Below are 23,561 nucleotides of genomic sequence, written 5' to 3'. Positions count from 1 at the left end.
GGAAACTTATACCCAAGCTCTAGAGGACACTGAATGATAACGGGAGGGACAAAAAGTGAGGCAGACCCTAATTTGAGGGCATCACAGCCTGAAAAACCTTCTCCCGAAAGCTGCTTCACAAGAAGCAAAAACATCAAACTTGTAAAATTTAGAAAAAGTATGTAAGCAGGACCAGGTAGCCGCCTTACAAATCTGATCCATAGAGGCCTCGTTCTTAAAGGTCCAGGAGGAAGCCACTGCTCTAGTAGAATAAGCCGTAATCCTCTGAGGAGGTTTATGTCTCGCTGTCTCATAAGCGAAACGGATAACACTCCTTAACCAAAAAGATAAGGAAGTCGAAGAGACCTTCTGACTCTTACGCTTCCCAGAATAGACAACAAGGTAAAAGTTTGTCTAAAATCCTTAGTAGTCTGAAGATAGAACTTCAAGGCGAGAACTACATCCAATTTTATGAAGCAAACGTTCTTTCGAAGGAGGAGGATTGGGACACAAGGAAGGAACCACAATCTCTTGATTGATGTTGCGGTCTGACACGAACTTAGGAAGAAGAAACCCTAACTTAGTACGTAGGACAGCCTTATCAGAATGGAACACCAGATAAGGAGGCTCACATTGCAAGGCAGCAATCTCAGATACTCTGCGCGCAGAAGCAATAGCCAGTAGAAAAAGAACCTTTGAGGACAACAATTTAATGTCAATTTCATGCATAGGCTCAAACAGAACCCGTTGAAAAAACTTAAGAACAAGATTTACACTCCAAGGAGGAGCATTAGATCTAAACACAGGTCTGATCCTAACCAGAGCCTCAACAAAGGACTACACATCTGGAAGCTCCGAGAGCCTATTGTGCAGTAAAACAAACAGGGCCGAAATCTGTCCCCTTAGTGAACTGGCAGAAAGGCCCTTCTCCAGTCTATCCTGGAGAAACAGGACCCTAGCAATCTTAACTTTATGGCAGGAAAATCCACGCTCTTCACACCAGAATAAGTAGGTTCTCCACACCTTATGATAGATGCGACGAGTAACCGGCTTACGAGCTTCAATGAGAGTAATTCTCACTCTCTCAGAAAAAACTCTCTTGGCTAGAACGCTCAATCACCACGCAGTCAGCCTCAGAGAATCCAGATTTTGATGAACAAAAGGACCTTGTTCCAGCAGATCCCTGCGACAAGGTAACGTCCACGGAGGAGATGATGGCATCCCCACCAGATCCGCAAACCACAAACTTGCGGCCACGATGGAGCAATCAGTATCACTGATGCCCACTCCTGCTTGATGCGAGCCATTACACGAGGAAGGAGTTTTAACGGCGGAAAAGGGTAATTAGACCGAACCTCCAAGGCACTGCTAATGCATCTATTAGCTCCGCATGAGGATCCCTGGACCTTGACACATATCTGGGTAGCTTGGTATTGAGACGGGACGCCATGAGGTCTATCTCCGGCGTCCACCTGTTGCATAGCTCTGCAAACACTTCGGGATGGAGAGACCATTGCCCCGGAAAAGATTGTCTGCTGAGAAAATCCACTTCCCAGTTGTCCCCACCCGGAATGTGGATCACTGAAAGCAAACAGCTGTGGGCCTCCGCCCACTCCAAAATCAGAGATACTTTGCTCATCGCTAGGGAGCTTCTCATTCCCCCCTGATGGTTGATGTAAGCCACCGAGGTTATATTGTCTGATTGGAAACTGATAAACTGGGACGAACCCAGAAGGGGCCAAGCCTTCAGAGCATTGAAGTTCCAGAATGTTAATCGGGAGGGATCATTCCCTGTGCCTTCTTGGCACCCCAAACAGCTCCCCATCCTGACAGACTTGCATCCGTAGTCACAATCTCCTAGGATGGTCTTAAGAAGGATGTCCCTCGGGACAGATGATCTGGACAGAGCCACCAAGAGAGCGATTCTCTCAAAACGGTTGTCCAGAGAAATCTGTTGACAGATCCGAATGATCGCCGTTCCGCTGCCTCAGCATGCACAGCTGCAACGGCCTTAGACAGAACCTGGCAAAAGGAATGATGTCCATGATAGACACCATGAGACTTATCACCTCCATACACATGGATATGGAGTCTATTATAGTACCCAGGAATTCTACCCTGGTGCTTGGAATAAGAGAACTCTTTTCTAGGTTTATCTTCCATCCATAAGATCAAAGAAGAAAGAGAAGAGATACCGAATGGTCCTCCTCCAGACAAAAATATGGTGCTTGTACCAGAATATCGTCCAAGTAAGGAGCTACTGCTATACCCCGGGTTCTGGCAACGGCAAGAAGAGCCCTAGAACCTTTCTAAAAATAACTGGAGCATTAGCTAGGCCAAACGGAAGTGCAATGAACTGGAAGTGCTGGTCCAGGAACGCAAACTTTAGGAACTGGAAGTGATCCTTGTGGATTCGAAAGTGAAGGTAAGCATCCTTCAGATTTATAGTGATCATGAACTGTCCTTCCTGAACTAAGGGAAGGATGGACCCTTATTGTCTCCATCTTGAATGGGGGGGACATTTAGAAATTTCTTTAAGCACTTTAGGTCCAGAATCGGGCGGAAAGTTCCCTCCTTCTTTGGGACCATAAAAAGGTTTGAATAGTATCCCAAACCTTTTTCTGAGATAGGTACCAGGACAATGACCCCTAAGGACAGATCCCGCACGCACCACAGAAAAGTCTCCTTTTCTGGTCTGGAAGAGGAGACTTGAAACCTATCTTGTATCCCTGAGCTATGACCTCCAGGAACCATGGATCCTGCACGTCCCTGAACCAAGCATCTGAAAAAAGCGACAGTCTGCCCCTACACGATCCAGCGCCGGATCGGGGCTGCCCCTTCATGCCAATTTGGTCTCGGCAGGCTTCTTACTCTGCTTGGATTTATTCCAGGACTGAGCCGGCTTCCAAGTACTCTTGGTTTGCTCGGGCTTAGCAGAGGGTTGCCGTCGTTGGGATTTATCAGAACGAAAAGGAACAAAAAATGAGAAACTTGTCCCTTCGACTTGTTCTTTTTATCTTGCGGTAGGAAGGCTCCCTTGCCCCCTGTAACCGTAAAAATAATGGAGTCCAGGCCTGGACCAAATAAAATCTTTCCCTTAGAAGTCAAATCCGTAGACTAGGGCGCCTGACGAGCCTGTACCGCATTTAGGCGAATAATCTGCAGGTTTGCATCACAGATAAAAGAAATGAGCAATTCTCAAGGCTTTAATTCTTTCCTGGATAACCTAGAGGGGACCCTCCACCTCAATCAATTCCGATAAGGAGTCGCACCAGTAGGTAGTAGCTGCTGCCGGTTGAAATAAATATCCCTTATGTTAAAACATCTTTCTTAGAAGAGTTTCCATTTTCTTATCTATTGGCAAGCTATCCTCAAGCGGTATAGTAGTACGCTTGGCAAGCGTGCAGATAGCGCCATCCACCTTAGGAACGGAACCCCACAACTACAATTGAGAGTCCTGTACCGGGAATAATTTTTTTAAAGGAAGACAAAGGGGAAAAGGAAGATCCAATTCTGTCCCATTCGCTCTTAATAATGTTCACCATCTTTACAGACACAGGAAAAGTTAAAGGCCCTACCCTGTCCTCGTAAACTCGGTCTAATTTAGGAATCAAAGGTTCATCAGGCAGCTTGGCCTATGGAACCGCTAATGTAGACAGGACTTCCTTTAGAAGAAAACATAAGTGTTCAATATTAAATCTAAAGGCTAGTTCCTCCACAGCAGGAGGCTTAGAGGCAGCAGACTCCGTACCAGAAAGTTCCCCCTCTGAAGCCTCAGAGTGCGACTCATCCTCGGTTAACTGAGACAGAGCAGAGAAATCCAATAAATTACATGTTGACCCCGGGGAAGGAGAGCTATGTTTAACCTTCCGCTTGCGTTAAGCAGGGCAAGATAAAGCACTGAGGGCCTCAGACACTGCCGTTTGTAACTGCTCTGTAAAATCTGATGGTTAAAAGGACCCTACCAGATGGAGGATTAAGCTTTTTGGAAGCTGCGCGTGAAGGAGATGAATCTTAGGTATATACCTCACAGGGACAGCGAGTCCTCAGAGGTGGGCGGTTCCATGGTACTAAAAGGGTTAACCTATGACCTAATAACGTTGTCAAGGCATGTGGAACATAGTTGAGAGGGCAGGCATACCAAGGCCTCCTCACAATATAAACAGGTATTATTATTTGGGAAAGCGGGAGTACCCTCTAATATCTCATAATCCTTCATAGCTTAAGCTAATGACAGCAAGACACAGAAAATAAACGATTTCTCAAAAAACGGCACCTTTATACTCCCATTGGCTGGGGCACTCACCACCTCCTAGACCCAGATAATGCAGAGAAATAGAGTCTTCTCCAGGAGCCAGCTCGGTCAGGAAAGAGGAAATGAGAGACCACTCCTAGTCACGTGGTGCGCAAGGCAGGACCGTTCCTGCTATGAGAAAAAGCGTGCCAAGCTACAAGCTGCGCAGCACTCAAAGTGAAAGTGCCGTTCCAGCCACAAACAGCCTATGAGCCCAAAAAAATCTCACACATAAAGCAGCATTAAATCAAAGCATCACATTTGATTAATCCCCACTGTTCAATAATCCCCCTCAGGAGATATTAACTCATGATTCTCTGAAGATAAAAGGCGTCACACTGTGACCCTGTCTTCTAGCATTTTCAACATATGTAAAAAATTGAAACAATCTTACCAAAATCCATGCTGTGGAACAGAAACACAGCCTCTAAAGTGTGACAGTCTTGTAGCATCGCTCCTGACATGGACTTGAGTGAGAAAACAAGCCGGCAGTGAAACTCGTCAACACTGATTGCTTAAGAGCTGTTAGCAGGCAGTCTGGATGGGTTTGCAGAAAGAATCTCCCTGCATCTCCAAACTACCTTTCGTCAATGCCCTCAATGAGAGGCTGACAAGACTACTTAAAACTCCAGTCCCATATCGAAAGGCAGATACAGTTCCTAAGGAACTACTCCGAAATCTTCTGAGACTTCTCTGCCATCCTCCTGTGACGAAAGGCAAAGAATGACTGGGGGATGGGGGAAGTGGGAGAGGTATTTAAGTCTTTGGCTGGAGTGTCTTTGCCTCCTCCTGGTGGCAAAGTTCAGTATTTTCCAACAGTAAGGAATGATGCCGTAGACGCTCCTTATATTAAGAAGGAAATTGTGGTTTCATGTCCATTTAAGCTCCAAAAAGTTAAACAATTTGAAATGTTGATATTGTATAAACATATTGATTACTCTCACCAAAAGATCATTGTGGCTAAACCGTTTGGAGATGTTAAAAGGGATATCAAAAACCCACATTTTTTTATTTCATGATTCAGAAAGAGCATGCAATTTTAAGCAACTTTCTAATTTAATGCTATAATCAATTTTTCTTTTTTCTCTTGGTATCTTTATTTGAAAAAAGCAGGAATGTAAGCTTAGGAGTCGGACCATGTTTTTTTTGTTCAGCACCCTGGGTCACACTTGCTAATTGGTGGCTACATTTAGCAATACACTACTGTAAACTAGCTGATTGTCAAGCAGCTAGCTTATAGTAGTGTATTGCTCCTGAGCCTACCTATGTATTTTTTTCAACAAAGGATGCCAATAGAACAAAGCAAATTAGATAAGAGGAGTAAAAAACAGAATTTATGCTTACCTGATAAATTACTTTCTCCAACGGTGTGTCCGGTCCACGGCGTCATCCATTACTTGTGGGAAATATTCTCCCCCACAGGGAAAGGCAAGGAGAGCACACAGCAAGAGCTGTCCATATAGCTCCCCCTCTGGCTCCGCCCCCCAGTCATTCGACCGACGGTTAGGAGAAAAAGGAGAAACTATAGGGTGCCGTGGTGACTGTAGTGTATAAAGAAAAAAATTTTCAACCTGATTAGGAAACCAGGGCGGGCCGTGGACCGGACACACCGTTGGAGAAAGTAATTTATCAGGTAAGCATAAATTCTGTTTTCTCCAACATTGGTGTGTCCGGTCCACGGCGTCATCCATTACTTGTGGGAACCAATACCAAAGCTTTAGGACACGGATGAAGGGAGGGAGCAAATCAGGTTACCTAAATGGAAGGCACCACGGCTTGCAAAACCTCTCTCCCAAAAATAGCCTCCGACATGTTTCGCCGTTTACACGGCTTTATCAAAACCCTTTTGATAAAGCCGCGTCAACGGCGAAACATGTCGGGGGAGGTGGGGAGTTGATGGGCTCCATTTTTGTGTAATTTTAATTAAGCAAGAACTTAACTTAAAAAATTTAATTAGTTAGCTTACTCACGCTTCAGCTAATGGTATTGAGCCGCAATTAGTTATATGCTCTGAAGGTGGTGGGTAGCTAATAGCTAAAAAACTTGATATATAATCAGTTAGCTTACTCACGATCCAGCAAACGATACAGAGAGGCAAACAGTTATATGCTTAGACGGTTGTGGGCAGCTAATAGCTACAGTATTTTTAAACTTAAAACTTGATGTTTAACTAGTTTACTTACTCACGATCTAGCATAAGATATTGAGCCGCATACAGTAATATACTTAGATGGTCAAAGGTAGCTAATAGCTACATCACTTTACAACGGACGGGTAGTCAAATTATTTGTTTGCAATGCTTGAATATAGGTGAATGTGGAAAAATAATCCACTGTGATTTTTTGTCTAATAAGACAGCGATTCTAGTAAATACTACTGGTCACTAATTCAATAGGTGATCAAGATAAGTCTTATTGATACTCAGTTACCTTTAAGTATTTATCTAAGGATAAACTGATAATAACTTGAGTGGTACAGTAGTATTACAGTTGTGATCATAGAACCTCACAGACGAATTGTTACTAATCTGTGGTCATTTGTACTGCAATAACAAGTTGCTCAGCCATTACTAAAATAAAAAGCTACTTAGCCATTCCTTTAAGTATTTATCTAAGGACCTACTAATGATAACTAATTAGAAAAACTTGTATTAATCATTTGTATATGATAAAATTAACGTCATATATATTATTAGCGGGATACAAATATTACCCCCAAACTATTATTGGCAAGTAATTAAGATGATGGTGTAGTTACTGCGACAACATTCTGGTTGTGTGTAACTTAACACTATCAACACAAGCAGCTCCATTGATGGCAAAGTGAACAGCAGTATCAATACAATTAATGCAAATATCCTATTATATGTACATGGTATACCCCATTATACCATAAATCACCTTACAACAATAGGATACCAGTAAGACAGACCTACCTACAACAGGTCTGGTAACAATCGATACACAAACTATATCCCATTAGATTCTATATCACGTAGAAGGAGTAACACAGTATTGTGATATACCCACTGTACATTTCACCTACCCATATTTGAGCTTTATGTTTCAAGGAATAATACCCATATATTAGCTTGCAGACTCCTGTCCAGAATTTAAGTTAACTCAGTTCTTGTAGTTTTAAATGTATTGTCTTACCATTGATTTTAATTAATCCCAATAAAAGTTATATTTTATTTTACCCAGTGTCACCCGTCACATAGTACTCTGTGTTTATTTCATTTGATATAGGGAATTAGAGTGCTACTCAGATGTACTATCCATTGGAGGTTTATACCTCCTCTTTTTGTTCATAAACTTCGTACAGAGCACCTAACTACAATATTATTTGATATTACTTTATCTGAAGGGTTATAATTGTTATTCAATCACCCCTTCTGATTATTGCTTACAACTATATTCCCTATTACATTCTCAGCTGTGCCATTGGGCTTTTGTTTCTCTGCCTTTAGGACCAAGTCGCTGCCTTACATATCTGATCAACAGAAGCCTCGTTCTTGTAGGCCCAAGTGGAAGCCACAGCCCTAGTAGAGTGAGCTGTGATTCGGTCAGGAGGTTGCCGTCCGGCAGTCTCATAAGCCAATCGGATAATGTTTTTCAGCCAGAAAGAGAGAGGTAGCAGTAGCTTTTTGACCTCTCCTCTTACCAGAGTAAACGACAAACAAAGATGAGGTTTGTCTAAAATCTTTTGTTGCTTCTAAGTAGAACTTTAAAGCACGAACAACATCTAAATTGTGTAATAAACGTTCCTTCTTTGAAACTGGATTCGGACACAGAGAAGGAACAACTATTTCCTGGTTAATATTCTTGTTGGAAACAACTTTTGGAAGAAAACCAGGCTTAGTACGCAAAACAACCTTATCTGAATGGAAAACCAGATAGGGTGGATTACATTGCAAAGCAGATAATTCAGAAACTCTTCTAGCAGAAGAAATAGCAACCAAAAACAGAACTTTCCAAGATAATAATAACTTAATATCTATGGAATGTAAAGGTTCAAACGGAACCCCTTGAAGAACTGAAAGAACTAAATTTAGACTCAAAGGAGGAGTCATGGGTCTGTAAACAGGCTTGATTCTAACCAAAGCCTGAACAAAAGCTTGTACATCTGGCACAGCTGCCAGTCGTTTGTGTAACAAGACAGATAAAGCAGAAATCTGTCCTTTTAGAGAACTAGCTGACAACCCTTTATCCAAACCTTCTTGGAGAAAGGAGAGAATCTTTGGAATTTTAATCTTACTCCAGGAGAATCCCTTGTATTCACACCAGCAGATATATTTTTTCCATATTTTATGGTAAATCTTTCTAGTCACAGGTTTTCTGGCTTGGACCAGAGTATCTATCACAGAATTCGAAAACCCACGCTTGGATAAAATCAAGCGTTCAATTTCCAAGCAGTCAGCTGCAGAGAAACTAGATTTGGATGTTCGAATGGACCTTGTACTAGAAGATCCTGTCTCAAAGATAGCTTCCATGGTGGAGCCGATGACATATTCACCAGGTCTGCATACCAAGTCCTGCGTGGCCACGCAGGAGCTATCAGAATCACTGAGGCCTTCTCCTGTTTGTTCCTGGCTATGAGCCTGGGAAGGAGAGGAAACACATACGCTAGGTTGAACGACCAAGGCGCCACTAATGCATCCACTAGAGTCGCCTTGGGATCCCTGGATCTGGACCCGTAGCAAGGAATCTTGAAGTTCTGACGGGACGCCATTAGATCCATGTCTGGAATGCCCCATAATTGGGTTAACTGAGCAAAGACCTCCGGGTGGAGTTCCCACTCCCCCGGATGGAAAGTCTGACGACTCAAATAGTCCGCCTCCCAGTTGTCTACTCCTGGGATGTGAATAGCAGATAGATGGCAGGAGCGATTCTCTGCCCATTGGATAATCTTGGTTACTTCCTTCATCGCTAGGGAACTCTTTGTTCCCCCCTGATGATTGATGTACGCAACAGTCGTTATGTTGTCCGACTGAAATCTTATGAACCTGGCTTCCGCTAGCTGAGGCCAAGCCAGGAGCGCATAGAATATTGCTCTTAGCTCCAGAATGTTTATCGGGAGAAGCGACTCTTCCCGAGACCATAGGCCCTGAGCTTTCAGGGAGTCCCAGACCGCGCCCCACACCAAGAGGCTGGCGTCAGTCGTGACGATGACCCACTCCGGTCTGCGGAAACTCATTCCCTGAGACAGGTGATCCTGGGTCAACCACCAGAGAAGTGAGTCCCTGGTTACCTGGTCTACTTGAATTTGGGGAGACAAGTCTGTATAGTCCCCATTCCACTGATTGAGCATGCACAGCTGTAATGGTCTTAGATGAATTCGAGCAAAAGGAACCACGTCCATTGCTGCGACCATTAGTCCTATTACTTCCATGCACTGAGCTATGGAGGGTTGAGGAATAGAATGAAGAACTCGACAAACGTTTAGAAGCTTTAGCTTTCTGACTTCTGTCAGGAAGATCTTCATTTCCACAGAATCTATTATTGTTCCCAGAAAAGGAACCCTTGTGGACGGTGACAGTGAACTCTTTTCTATGTTCACCTTCCACCCGTGAGATCTGAGAAAAGCCAACACAATGTCTGTGTGGGCCCTTGCTTTGGAAAGAGACGACGCTTGGATTAGGATGTCGTCTAGATAAGGTGCTACAGCGATGCCCCTCGGCCTTATGACCGCTAGAAGGGACCCTAGCACCTTTGTGAAAATTCTGGGAGCGGTGGCTAAACCGAATGGAAGAGCCACGAACTGGTAATGTTTGTCCAGAAAGGCGAACCTCAGGAACTGATGATGAGTTTTGTGGATTGGAATATGCAGATACGCATCCTTTAGATCCACGGTAGTCAAATATTGACCCTGCTGGATTGTCGGCAAGATTGTCCGAATGGTTTCCATTTTTAAGGATGGAACACTGAGGAACTTGTTTAATATCTTTAAATCCAGAATTGGCCTGAAAGTTCCCTCTTTTTTGGGAACCACAAACAGGTTTGAGTAAAAACCTAGACCTTGTTCCCCGGAGGGGACTGGGTTTATCACTCCCATCTTTGATAGGTCTCTTACACAATGTAAGAATGCCTGTTTCTTTATCTGGTCTGAAGGTAAGCGAGACAGGTGGAACCCTCCCCTTGGAGGAAGTCCCTTGAACTCTAGCAGGTATCCCTTGGAGACTTCTCTCTAGTGCCCAGGGATCCGGAACATCTCTTGCCCAAGCCTGAGCGAAGAGAGATAGTCTGCCCCCTACCAGATCCGGTCCCGGATAGGGGGCTACCCCTTCATGCTGTCTTGGTATCAGCAGCAGGTTTCTTGGTCTGTTTACCCTTGTTCCAGCCTTGCATGGGCTTCCAAGGGGGTTTGGGCTGGGCCGCGTTACCTTCTTGTCTAGCGGCAGTGGAGTTATTAGCCGGTCCGTTCCTGAAATTGCGAAAGGAACGAAAATTAGACTTGTTCTTAGCCTTAAAAGGCCTATCCTGTGGGAGGGCATGGCCCTTACCCCCAGTGATGTTTGAAATAATTTCCTTCAATTCCGGCCCAAAAAGGGTCTTACCCTTGAAAGGAATATTAAGTAACTTAGTCTTGGACGACACATCTGCCGACCAGGATTTCAGCCAAAGCGCCCTCCGCGCTACTATAGCAAAACCTGAGTTTTTCGCCGTCAATTTTGTTATTTGAAAGGCGGCATCCAATATAAAGGAATTAGCTAATTTTAATGCGTGAATTCTGTCCATGACTTCTTCATAGGAAGTCTCTTTCTGGAGCGACCTTTCTAGTTCCTCGAACCAAAAGGACGCCGCTGACGTGACAGTAATAACACACGTAGCTGGTTGAAGGATGAACCCTTGCTGAACAAAAATCTTTTTAAGCAATCCTTCCAATTTTTTATCCATAGGATCTTTGAAAGCGCAGCTGTCCTCTATAGGAATAGTGGTGTGCTTCGCTAGTGTTGAAACAGCTCCCTCAACCTTCGGGACCGTCTGCCATGCATCCCTTCTAGGGTCTACTATGGGAAACATTTTCTTAAATATAGGAGGTGGGGCAAAGGGTACACCTGGCTTCTCCCACTCCTTTTCCACTATGTTCGCTACCCTTTTGGGTATTGGAAAAGCGTCGTCGTGCACTGGGACCTCTAAAAATTTGTCCAATTTGCACAACTTCTCTGGTACTACCATAGAATCACAGTCATCCAGAGTAGCTAATACCTCCTTTAGCAAAGCGTGGAGATGTTCTAGCTTAAACTTAAATTCTACTATATCAGGTTCTGCCTGTTGAGAAATCTTTCCTGAGTCTGAAATTTCACCCTCAGACAGCCCTTCCCTCACAGCCAATTCCGATTGATGTGAGGGTAAAATAGATAAAGCATCGTCAGCGTCTGATTGTTCATCCCTTTTATCTGTATTTAAAGCTGAACAATCACGCTTTCTCTGAAATGCTGGCAGTTTGGATAAAAGATTTGCTATAAAATTATCCACTACTGCTGTTAATTGTTGCATAGAAATAAGCACTGGCGCGCTAGGTGTCGCCTGCGCGGGCAAAGCTGGTGTAGACACAGAAGGAGAGGATGTAGAACTATCCCCACTACCTTCATTAGATAAATCATCTTGGGCAACATTATGAAATGTAACAGAGCTGTCCTCATTTTGTTTGGACGCTATGGCACAATTATCACAAACACTCGAAGGGGGAACCACATTTGTCTCTACACACACAGAACATAGGTTATCTGATGGCACAGACATGTTAAACAGATTTAGGCAGGTAAACAATGCAATAAAAACTATTTTAAACAAAAACGTTACTGTCTCTTTAAATAATAAAATGACACACTTTATTTCTGAATGTTCAAAAAACTATGAAGGCAATATCCGATTTTTCTGAAATTTGGACCCCATTTTTTAATGCTTAGAAAGTATTGCACAGCAAATATGGAGACTCTAGCTCTTAAAACAAGCAAACCGGAGCTAATTGTTGGATTTAACCGTTTTTATACACCACAAAACCTGCTTACAGCATTGCTGCAGCTTTTACCTTTCTTAGGGGTCAATCATCCACAGAAATAAGCCTTCTGGAGTCACTTTCTGAGCCACAGGACCCTCTCACATGGAACTGCATGCACTGCCTTGAAATTAACTGAAGTGCCAAAATGAGGCCTCCTCCCTCAGTACACTAGAGTGAAGGGGCCTTCCTGACTAGATTTAGGTGTCTAAAGCAAGCCAGATCAATAAAAAACGTCCCCAAGTGTATATGAGCTTATAAAACATTTCAATTGCCATCATATTGTAATAAAAAACAATCGATTTGGCCCCTGACAGTGTCTACCAGCATAAAAATCAAAAAGGGGAAGCCTGTTATCTTTTTTGCTGAGGTGAAAGAAAAATGGCTTACCGTTTTCCCTGAGGGGAAAAATTACTGTCATCTAGCATTAGCCTGTGTTGTTAGAAGGAGACTAGTCATACCTGAAGCAGATAAGTCTGCAAACTGTTACCCCCAACTGAAGTTCTCTGGTTTCAACAGTCCTGCGTGGTAACAGAAATGGATTTTAGTTACTTGCGCTAAAATCATAGCCCTCTTAAACAGAAATCTTCATCACTTTTCTGTTGTAGAGTAAATAGTACAAGCCAGCACTATTTTAAAATAACAAACTCTTGATAGAAGAATAAAAAACTACAACTAACACCACAAACTCCTCACCATCCCAGTGGAGATGCTACTTGTTCAGAGCGGCAAGGAGAATGACTGGGGGGCGGACCCAGAGGGGGAGCTATATGGACAGCTCTTGCTGTGTGCTCTCCTTGCCTTTCCCTGTGGGGGAGAATATTTCCCACAAGTAATGGATGACGCCGTGGACCGGACACACCAATGTTGGAGAAAGGAAAGTTATTTAATATTGCATGTTCTATCTGAATTTTTAATTGTGACTTTACTGTCCCTGTAATGCCATTGCTCCTCTGCAAATCTATGTACACAGAATCAACTCTTTTCACGAAGCTCAATAAATAGGTCTTCGTGCAGATCTATTCCACTCCAAACAATCTTCTAAGTGTGAGGAGCAAGCATTAAAAATGAAATATAATATTGTTTTAGTTAAATAAAGCTATTTAAAAATGATTAGAAAAGGGTAATCGCTTTTCTTCTTTCAATAAAGTACAGCAGAAAAGTTGATCAAATATTAAACTGTAGATAGTCCACCTCCCAATAATTTAATTCAATGATCTGTGTATTTCTAATGGTATATAAAACTTGATCAGTCATTTTAGGATTTAACTGGGAAAATAATCTGGAAAGTTATGCTAAAAATTAAACCCTTATGTAGAAAACCATGATTCAAATTGATTTAAACCACAATTAAAATCATTAGCAATAAGACTCTACTTAAAGTGAAAGTCAATCCTAGCGTAGTACAAATGCTAGGATTGACTATTGAAACAAATAAAGGGCAGTTTGATTCATGAAGTAGAAGATACTTCATGTAGAAAGCTCCTTTATTTGTTTCAACCGATCGCCGTTCTTTGCTGCTACAGCAGCCAACAGCTAAAAAAAAGTTTTGCTAAGAGGTGACGTTTTCACCTCTTAGCCAATAGCCGTGCGGTAAATCCGGCTCCCATGCCCAGAGACAGAACTTTTTTTCACTTTCTGCGATGAGATTTTCTTTTAGTGAAACATTTTCTGCAGGTCATTTTTAAATAAAATAAAATTATAAATTTGTCAGTTACACTAAAGCACCAGATCAATTGCAATGAGTTGGTTAACTGGAGAATAAAGCAATATTTAAAGTTGTATAATCTAGTGCAGTAGTTGAAAATTGCATTGCAAATTAGCTGCAGACAAAAAAAGTAATTGTAAAATGTCTCAAATTAATTTGTTTCCTTTTCTCTTAGTCTAACATAGAAATGTAGTAAAAAAAAAAAAAAAGATGCATTGCTACTACGAACATCTTACATTCAGAGGAAAACAGCTTTGCAGACTGTGAAAAGCTAGGAAACGAGCTTGCAAAAATCTCAGAGACTGACAACAATCAATGCACTGCTGCTTTGCAGCACTACTGCATATTTGACTGTTGTCTTCAAACAGCACTTTGCTCTGGATGCACTGTGTTAAGGAAAACTTATACAATGCAGCCAGATAACAGCTCTGTTTAAAAAGAACAGCCTAATGTGGAGCAGCACTGAAAAGTTAAAGTGCTAACAGTTTCTGTTCATTCTGCAGACATGCTGCATTTTCTATGATGACATCTCAGATCACTCTATGTTCTGCCTTTGGGCTCCCATGGGCGGCAAGTCGGATTTATCGCACGGCTATTGGCTAAGGGGTGAAAACGTCACCTCTTAGAAAAAAAATTTTTAGGTGTGGGCTGCCGAAGCAGCTAAGTACAGTGATCGATTGAAACAAATAAAGGAGCTTTCTACATGAAGTATCTTATACTTCATGAATGAAAGTCCTCTTATTTGTTTCAATAGTCAATCCTAGCGTTTGTACTATGCTAGGATTGACTTTCACTTTAAATCAATTTGATATAAATCAAATCCAGCCTGATGTGTTCAGTATTGATCTCAGTGGCTGATAAACAAATCTCTCACAGCTTTATTGGTGGACAGTGGGACATCCAACAAGCTTCAAAATAATAAATACAAAAAAACATGTTTTGCAAAAAAAATAACATTTTAAAATATGAGTTCAGTTAGAAACCATTAGTGCATTGCTGCTACTTCAACAAATGATACCAAGAGAATGAAACAAATTAGATAATAGAAGTAAATTAGAAAGTTGTTTAAAATTGTATGCTCTGTCTGAATCATGAAAGAAAAAAAATGTGGGTTTCATGTCCCTTTAATATATTTAAAGATCACAATATAAACATCATGCAAAAAGATTTAAGGATTAAAAACGTGAAAATTAAAAATATTCAAGAAAGATTCAGACAGAGCAAGCAATTCTCAAATTTACATGGTTATTTTGGTATTCTTTGTTGAGTGTGCAGCTGTGTTTGCAAAGTTATGCATTGCTGCAAACACTCTGTCCTATAGTACTCAGGGCACGTGCACACTCATCAGTCTACCTACCTAGGTATGCACTTCCAATAAAGAATACAGAGAGAACAAAATATATTTGATAATAGAAGTAAATTGGAATAGTATTTAAATGTTCTATCTGAAGCATGAAAGTTTAATTTTGACCTGCATGTCCCTTTAAAGCTGTTCATTTTTATTGAGAATCTGTGGTTTAAAAAGGGACACTCAAGTCAAAATAAACTTTAATTATTCAGATAGAGCATTCAGTTTTAAGACACTTTCCAATTTACTTCCATTATCAAATTTTGCAGTCTTTCATTTTCACACTTTCTGGGTAACAATATCCGTCTGAGCATGTGCACAAGCTCACACGGTATACAAGGTGCTAGCGACACACTTGCAACATTATCCGACTGGTCTTGCTTCCTGTCCCTCACGGACACACGGACCAATCAGATAATGCAAAAATGTCCAAGCGCTCTGTTCTAATCAGAGCCTCGGGCACTGCAACCACCTTTGGGAACCTAACCATATGTCCCATCCCCCACTACTGTGCTTTTGCAGATTCTCAGACAGAATGCGGTTAAAAGCACATCGTGGGGGGGGGGGGTGAAATGGGACCCATGGTTAGGTTCCCAGAGGCAGTTGTGGCGCCCGAGGTTCTGATTAGAACAGAGCGCTCTGGAGCATATCTGCTCTTGGACATTTTTGCATTATCCGATTGGTCCATGATTGACAGAAAGCACAACCAATCGGATAATGTTGCAAGTGTGTTGCTAGCGCCTAGTCATGGTATACATATACTAGTCTGCGATTGGCTGATATTTGTCACTTGATAAAGAGGGCCAGAAAATGGGAGAAAAAATAAATTTGTCAGAAAAAAAAAAAAAAAAAAAATATATATATATATATATATATATATATATATATATATATATATATATATATATATATATATATATATATATATATATATATATATATATATATATATATATATATATATATATATATATATATATATATATATTGCTTATTTGAAATTCTGAGTAGGTTTTATATCATTGTCTTTTTATTATTATGCACTTGTTAATTATGCAATTCTACAGCATTGAGTAGTTCTTTAAGACCTTATTGCTTGCTTGCTGATAAGCAGACCGCCCACTGTTTTATTGGTGAATAGTGACAAACAAAAAAAAAAAATAATAATAATAATCTCGCAGTACAAGAACATACATGTAACAAAAATTTATTTTAAATGCCCTAATTTAGCAGTAACTAAGAAAAAAAAATTTGTGTCACTAAGATTCTTTTAAAGGGACAGTCTAGAGAAACATAAGAGAACGTAATTTTAAATAATTTTCCAATTTTTTTATCACCAATTTTGCTTTGTTCGTTTGGTATTCTTAGTTGAAAGTTAAACCTTGGAGGTTCATATGCTAATTTCTAAGCCCTTGAAGGCCGCCTCTTCCCTCAGGGCATTTTGACATTTTTTTCACCACTAGAGGGTGTTATTTCATGAGTGTCATATAGATAATACTGTGCTCACGCACGTGAAGTTCCAGGGAGCCAGCTACGATTGGCTAAAATGTGCTGAAATAAGGTGGCAGTTTGCCAAGGCTTAGATACAAGGTAATCACAGAGGTAAGTATTTATATAACTGTGTTGGTTATGCAAAACTAGGGAATGGGTAATAAAGGGATTAGCTATCTTTTTAAACAAAAATTCTGGTGTAGACTGTCCCTTCAAGATATTGTTTTGCCTTCAAAACTAACCAAATATTTTGTTTATCTATCATATTTATAGGTTATGTCTACAACTAAAAGAAAATCCATTGCTTTACATAAGTAATAAAAATAAAAGAGATGGGGCTACCTACTGCACAAGAAAGTGTCATATTTCCCTCTATATGCATGCTCCATAGTTATTATTTTATCCCATTCCGATTCCTCACTGCCAAATCACAAACATAACCCCAATTATTATGGTTGCAAATTCACTTCTAAGATGACAGGCAAGATTTAAATTACAATTGTCAAGCATATAAACAAAACGTAAGAATAATGCAATCTGCAAGCATTTTATATCTGTGCCAACAATAATGAAGCTGTGCATGAAAGAAATTATTTTCACTTGAATTGCTAATGCAGAAATCAATGTATATAACAGTGCAGTGAGTATGAAGCCATCTCGCTCACAGCTGATTGTTACAAACGTCACCCAAAGCACTATAGAGATTTGTGTGCACAGAATATAGTAGGTACAGGGAAAGCCAAGGCAATTTTAAAATCTCAGCACACCAGTTTGAAAAGGTTTTCATGAGAGAAGAACCTGACAAAATCATTTGTGTTAAACAAGCTGTTAAAAAGGCATTGACCCTAGCGAAGATCAGGATGTAAGCGCTTCCCCATGCTACAAGCTGAAAGGGAAAGCAAAGGCAAATCCTACCGCAGATAATAACAAACCAGATTAACCCTGTTTGAGTTCAGCAGCTCAGATTCTGGAGCTTTTTCACAAACTATGCACACTTTTCGCACAACTGCTCTGAAATATATCACAATGTCCTGTAATAAGATACATATGACAAATGTAAACAGTAGGACTTGTGACTACATTTTCTAAAAGACATTACATAAAAAAAAAAAACACACTAATGATAGCTATATTGTATATTATAACAAGATACATTGCTGGGAAGTTATATGGAAATGTAGAACACAGCCAAAATAAAGGAATTTTTATAGAGATGTGTGAAGAATAAGCCAAATATTTAGGAATAAGAAATAAAGGTCTGCTAAATTGGTTCCTTATTCTGCAGAGGGTAAGTTATGTCAGAATCGCTCAAAAAGCATATAAATGTGTAGGTAGCTCCCATGATTTATACCTAACCTGGCACCAAATCATCCAGTCAGAATCAAATAACAGTTTAATAGAAAAACCCACACTCAAAGACTTGTTCAGCTCTTTCTAGGCAAGAGTAAAATATTCACCCTATTAAGGTAACTTTAATAGCGCTGCGGAATCTGTTGGCTCTCTACAAATAACCGATAATAATAATAATAATAATAATAACTGAGGAAAATATTTGTTACGTAAGCTCTGACTACACTGTATATTACTTCTGGCCTACTATACTTTATAGACATATAGCCCAATAAAACTAAAGGTATCAAATTGCTAGCAGTCATAACATATATCCAGATAGTTACTGATTAAATTAGTACTACTATCCCAGCAGAGCAGAGTGGACTTCATTCTTATCTTCAGAAAACAAATATTTTCGATATTACCCAATAAATTACCTGTACATCTCTTCATTCTGCTTTGCTCACTTTCTCATACACAATACATTTAAACACTTGTGATCTGGTACCAATAACAGCATGGTCCTTTTAAAGTAAGTATGTTTTGTTCATTAAAGGTCACAGCACATTTAAGAGGTAAGGTATGTGTTTTTGTACAAATGACTAAAAAATAAAATTATATACAGTACAATTGGTGTTCAAGTTACATCACAGGCATTAATAGCACTTTGCCATTTAAAGGGACTTGTTTTTTTTATTGTTTACAAAGATACATAAGCCTTTACTACACAATCCCCAGCTTTGCATAACCAGCATTGTTATATTAATATACTTTATAACCTAAGTTTTCTGTTTCTAAGCTGCCTCTTATCTCAGTACTTTTTATATCTCGCACAACAGGCAGACAGTGCTAGTTCATGTGTGCCATATATGATGACTGCTCACTCCCATAGAGAATGATAATGGTTATACAAGAAACAGCACTGATTGGCTAAAACTCAAGATTGTAAAAAGCACCGAGATAAGGGGCAGTCAGCAGGGGCTTAGATACAGGAAATTCTAGAGGTTAAAAATACATTAATATAACAGTGCTGGTTAGGTAAAACTGAGGAATGGGTAATAAAGGGATTCTCTATCCTTTTAAACAATAACAATTTTCAAGTAGACTGACACTTTAAATCAGTGCTTTCCAAACTGTGTGTCACGACAAGTGTGTGTCGGAGGCAGTGTGTAGGTGTGTCCCTGCTTCAGCACAAATTTTTAAATTTAAATTTTTTTTTGGTTTCCGACTTTCCGCCTGCCTGCTAGGCATATCACGTAGTTGACGCGTGATTGATACCTAGTGGGTCACAGATCTTAACCTATTGGTGCAGCTTAGCGGGAACTGAAACAATTCCCATTGGCGGCACATTGGCTCCTGACTGCACGTGTAGTCTCCTCAATCGGCTCGTGACTGCAAGTGTAGTCAGCGAGTGGGACAGCAGTTTGTTTGCAGCGTGGGAAGTAGTCAGTCGGACTCGCAGAGCTCTGAGGGCAGTATCTTAAACGCTGAGCTGAAGTCAAAGTGGGTTTTTTGCAGCTAGCTCCCAGTAGTGCATTGCTGCTCCTGCTTTTGATATATGAATAGGAAGTGGAAGCTTAAAAATGCTTGACGATGTAATGCGAGTGTCTTTATCTAATATTCAGAAACTGTTCATCCCATAAACCTCATACATCCCATTAAATAAGTAGGTAGCTATTGGTGTTATTAAACTTTTTTTTCCCATTCTTGCCCATGAGCTATATAAACGGATCCTCTACAAAACATTTACGCAAAGAAAAATCTAGTGTACAATGTACCTTTAAACTCTTGTTACTCTGCAGGCACCCAAAGGACATCAACCTGAGATTGGCAGTATAACAAACAGAATACACTTACTACTTGCTAAAGTTATGCTTTCCAAACAAAAACAAATATATAATAATAATAATAATAATAATAATAATAATAAGTTGTGTACTGTAAGCTCTTCAGAGAAGGGTCTGTTTTGTTTAGTCTTATGTATCTGTATTCAGTTGTGTATCCCTACTCCTGTTCTGTGGTATTTGATGGTTCTTACATATAATTGATAATAAAATAATATTTACACAAGTTACATATACACCACATTGGTTGAAATTAAAATTAGTTTAAAATGTAGGAGCCACTGAGAATGTGAATAAAGCAAGCACATATTTTATGGACCAGAGAATGATTTCATACATTAATGTATGCAAGCAAATTAAAAACATGAGTCAGAGAACCAGGATTTTAGGAACTATGGCTCTGTGGGTCCAGGGATTTGCATTTAATTAACATATGGTGGTTTTGGTTCCTTCTGTAAATAGTCAAGCATCAGCTCTATAAGAAACATAATATACTACATATAACTTCAAATTAACATATTTTTCCTGTGACCTAGTGTGGGTGTCAAATATGCCTGCATAACTGCATATGCTATATGACAATTCTTTATTTACAATCTATATTCTGTTATATATCAGCCAATATGAAGGTTAGAAATTTGCTCTTCAAGTTTCTCAATCTTCCCTTTCAAGCACAATCACCAAGCACTTCCTACAAGTCGCATTCTGTGAATATAAAACCCAGACGTAGCAGTAGGTTTTACATTTCATTTTGCTACTCCTCCCCCTCTCTTCATGCAAACAGGAGGTGTTGGCTTCTCTGTGCCGTTTAGGATGGTATTGAGTAGTCCACTTTTTACTGAATCAGGCTCCTTTATCAAATTAGACTTATTTTGTTGCTTTTAGATCAGTGCTATATTTATTTACACACACTTCAACAAATACAGCTGTACGGCACAGTGTAAGGCAGTGCTGCTACACTAGTGCATACATTGCATATAGCAGGATGTAGAACGCTACCTGAAGCCTAAGAAGCAAAATACATTATACAAATAATAAATGTACATATACATAACTTTTACTATAAGCCCTGCACCTTTCCATACCAGACTGTAAAACACACACACACACACACAAAAAGAGTCCCCCAGATGTCATGTAACCATTTCAGGTTTAGTCTACAAGGTGCATGCACAAAAATGTAAACAGCATTAGAATGTAAGGCAGCAACATTGTGCATTGGTGTTGCATGATTAAACTTTGTGGTTAAGCTGGTTATGTACGAGAGCAGGAACTATGTTTTGTACTCTTTTCTACATTGGTGTGCAATTAAAACATAGCAGTATATCAAGTCACATCTGATAATTACATGGTCACTTTCAGAATGAATGTTTTTTTAACACAGATATTGTATAAAAATACTAGAGTAAATCAGCCCCAGTACAGTTACATCAATTTATTTAATATCATCACATTTTCTTGATTATGTTTAGTTGCAGTTTTATCAAAGCGCAGAATTGTCACTGTACAGTGCCACTCGCCAATTCCTTAATATGCTACCAATACGTAAATGTGCAAATGTACAACTGTAAACCAATATATATGGCAAAATCGTCTGATATCACTGCATAACAGGTATTAGCTGAAGTGATTTACAAAAATTTTTTCATTTGTTTTATGTAAGTTACTAAATAGTTGATAAAATGTATGTTATGGTTACACAGTAGTAGCTACATGTATTTATTGTGTGACAAGTTAAAGTCACTGTATAGTTACTAAAAAAAAACATATTTGACTATCAGTTTATAAACACTGTTATCTGTTGTGTAATTAATGGCCTCAGTGTGGATTATTTGGTGCAACTGCAGTGATGAACTGTATCCTACCTACAGCTCTAGTGTAAAACTGTCAGTAATGTTTGGTAGTGTGAAATGTTTGTGTTGGCATCTAGTACTGTCAGTTTTGTGTTTGGGTTGCATGTTTTGCAAGTGTGATGATTGTATGCACTTCTTTAAGAGTGTGAGTGAATTGTGACATAATATGTTGTGATCTTATGCAAGTGTGAAATGGTTGGATGTAATGGTGGTACATATGAGTTTGCAATGTATATGTAGAAGTGATACTTTTGTGTAGCTCTGTAGTAATGTGTGTAATGCTTGTGTATCACTTTCTATGAATATACACTGAGCTTATGCTGAGTGTAGGTGAAAGTATTTACTACGGTGTATAGTTTTACATCAGGATGCAATGCTTGTAGGAAGTGGTGTGCATAACGCTTATGTATTTATGTTTTAGCAATATGTCATGTTTACATGTTATTTATTCGTTGTAGTTGTGTAATAGTGTGGAATGACTGTGTAAACGTGTGGAATGAGCAGTGACAGTATTGGGTTACCTAGAAGTGCTTAACGGCTATGTGTAAAAGTGTGTCAAACTTATGTGAACGTGTGTAGTAGTGTGCAGTTCTGTGTAGTGTTCTGGCAGCCTGGCTTTCCTGTGAAGTAGCGGCCGGGCCTTACCTTTTGGTCCACGATGGAGCAGGCCATCTCCCGTACGGCCCCGAGGCTGAGCTCCCCAGGCTCTGGCAGCAGGACGGGTTCCCGACTCAAACCGATCTGGATGTGCAGGGAGAGGCCGGTGCCCACGGGGCTGGGCGGCCGGATCACCGGGGGGGCGCTCATAGACAGCTGCGGCCCGCCACCGGGAGAAACCGGGGGGACACGGGTCAGTGCACAGCCGCACCCCGGGGAGGGACACGGGGACACAAGTACACGGAACTACAGAACACACTAAACGGAAACAAAACTACGCACACATCAGCCGCTCACAACTGCACAAAACACCGACACACAACTTGTACAAACATACCACCCTCTGTGACACAAAATCCACTCACACTCCCCGTGTCACAGCCGCCTCTTCCCTCTCAACAAAACTTTAACCAACAACAAGTCCGAGCGGCGCCCACACATCAACATGACAACACGGGAGCCCTCTATCGGACACGCAACATCATGACAACACGAGGCCCTCTATATGACAGCCATCAACATGACAACACAGGCCCTCTGCAGGACACACAACAAAATGACAATAGGTTTCTCTATAGGACACAATGGCAAAACGCCACCTTCCAGCTGCAAGAGACAGTAACCTGACAACACCGGGGCTCTGTGAGAGACACATGTAACTTTACAACACAAGTGCACCCTAATCACTCACAACAAAAGGGTAACAATGAGAGCGTGTAAAATACACCTATATCTGCCTGAATGAAGCAATGCAACTACTACGTTTTCGGTGGTAAAAAAAAAATACATATTCACATCTTAATTACAATGATTTTGCGCATGCTCTAAACACAAACGTGAGCTTGTTCTCGCATTTACACCAACGAATGATCATTTTCTCCTCACGGTATAATTTACCTGCAATACTAACCCCATCAAAACATTCTTCATAAATTGTGTACAGATAGACTTTAATTTACTACACATACATACACCATCATAAATAAATTACTACACATATATACACATAAATAAATTACTACAACATACATACATTCATAAATAAATTACTACA

The 23,561-nt window shown here is 40.3% G+C and overlaps 1 protein-coding gene across 1 annotated transcript in view; it reads right to left on the bottom strand.

Moving 5' to 3' along the window:
- The window catches only part of PRKD1 (protein kinase D1), a 503,446-nt gene extending 480,513 nt beyond the window's left edge, over positions 1-22,933 (bottom strand). Inside the window, 1 exon segment of the mRNA XM_053697941.1 lies at positions 22,496-22,933. Within this exon segment, the coding sequence (XP_053553916.1) occupies positions 22,496-22,657 (162 nt within the window). The 5' untranslated portion in view covers positions 22,658-22,933.
- Positions 22,934-23,561: the final 628 nt, after the last annotated feature.

Source organism: Bombina bombina, chromosome 1 (genome assembly GCF_027579735.1).
Source record: "Bombina bombina isolate aBomBom1 chromosome 1, aBomBom1.pri, whole genome shotgun sequence".
NCBI lineage: Eukaryota > Metazoa > Chordata > Amphibia > Anura > Bombinatoridae > Bombina > Bombina bombina.
The sequence above is the reverse complement of the archived record's forward strand: the minus strand, read 5'-3'. Positions and strand labels throughout refer to the sequence as shown.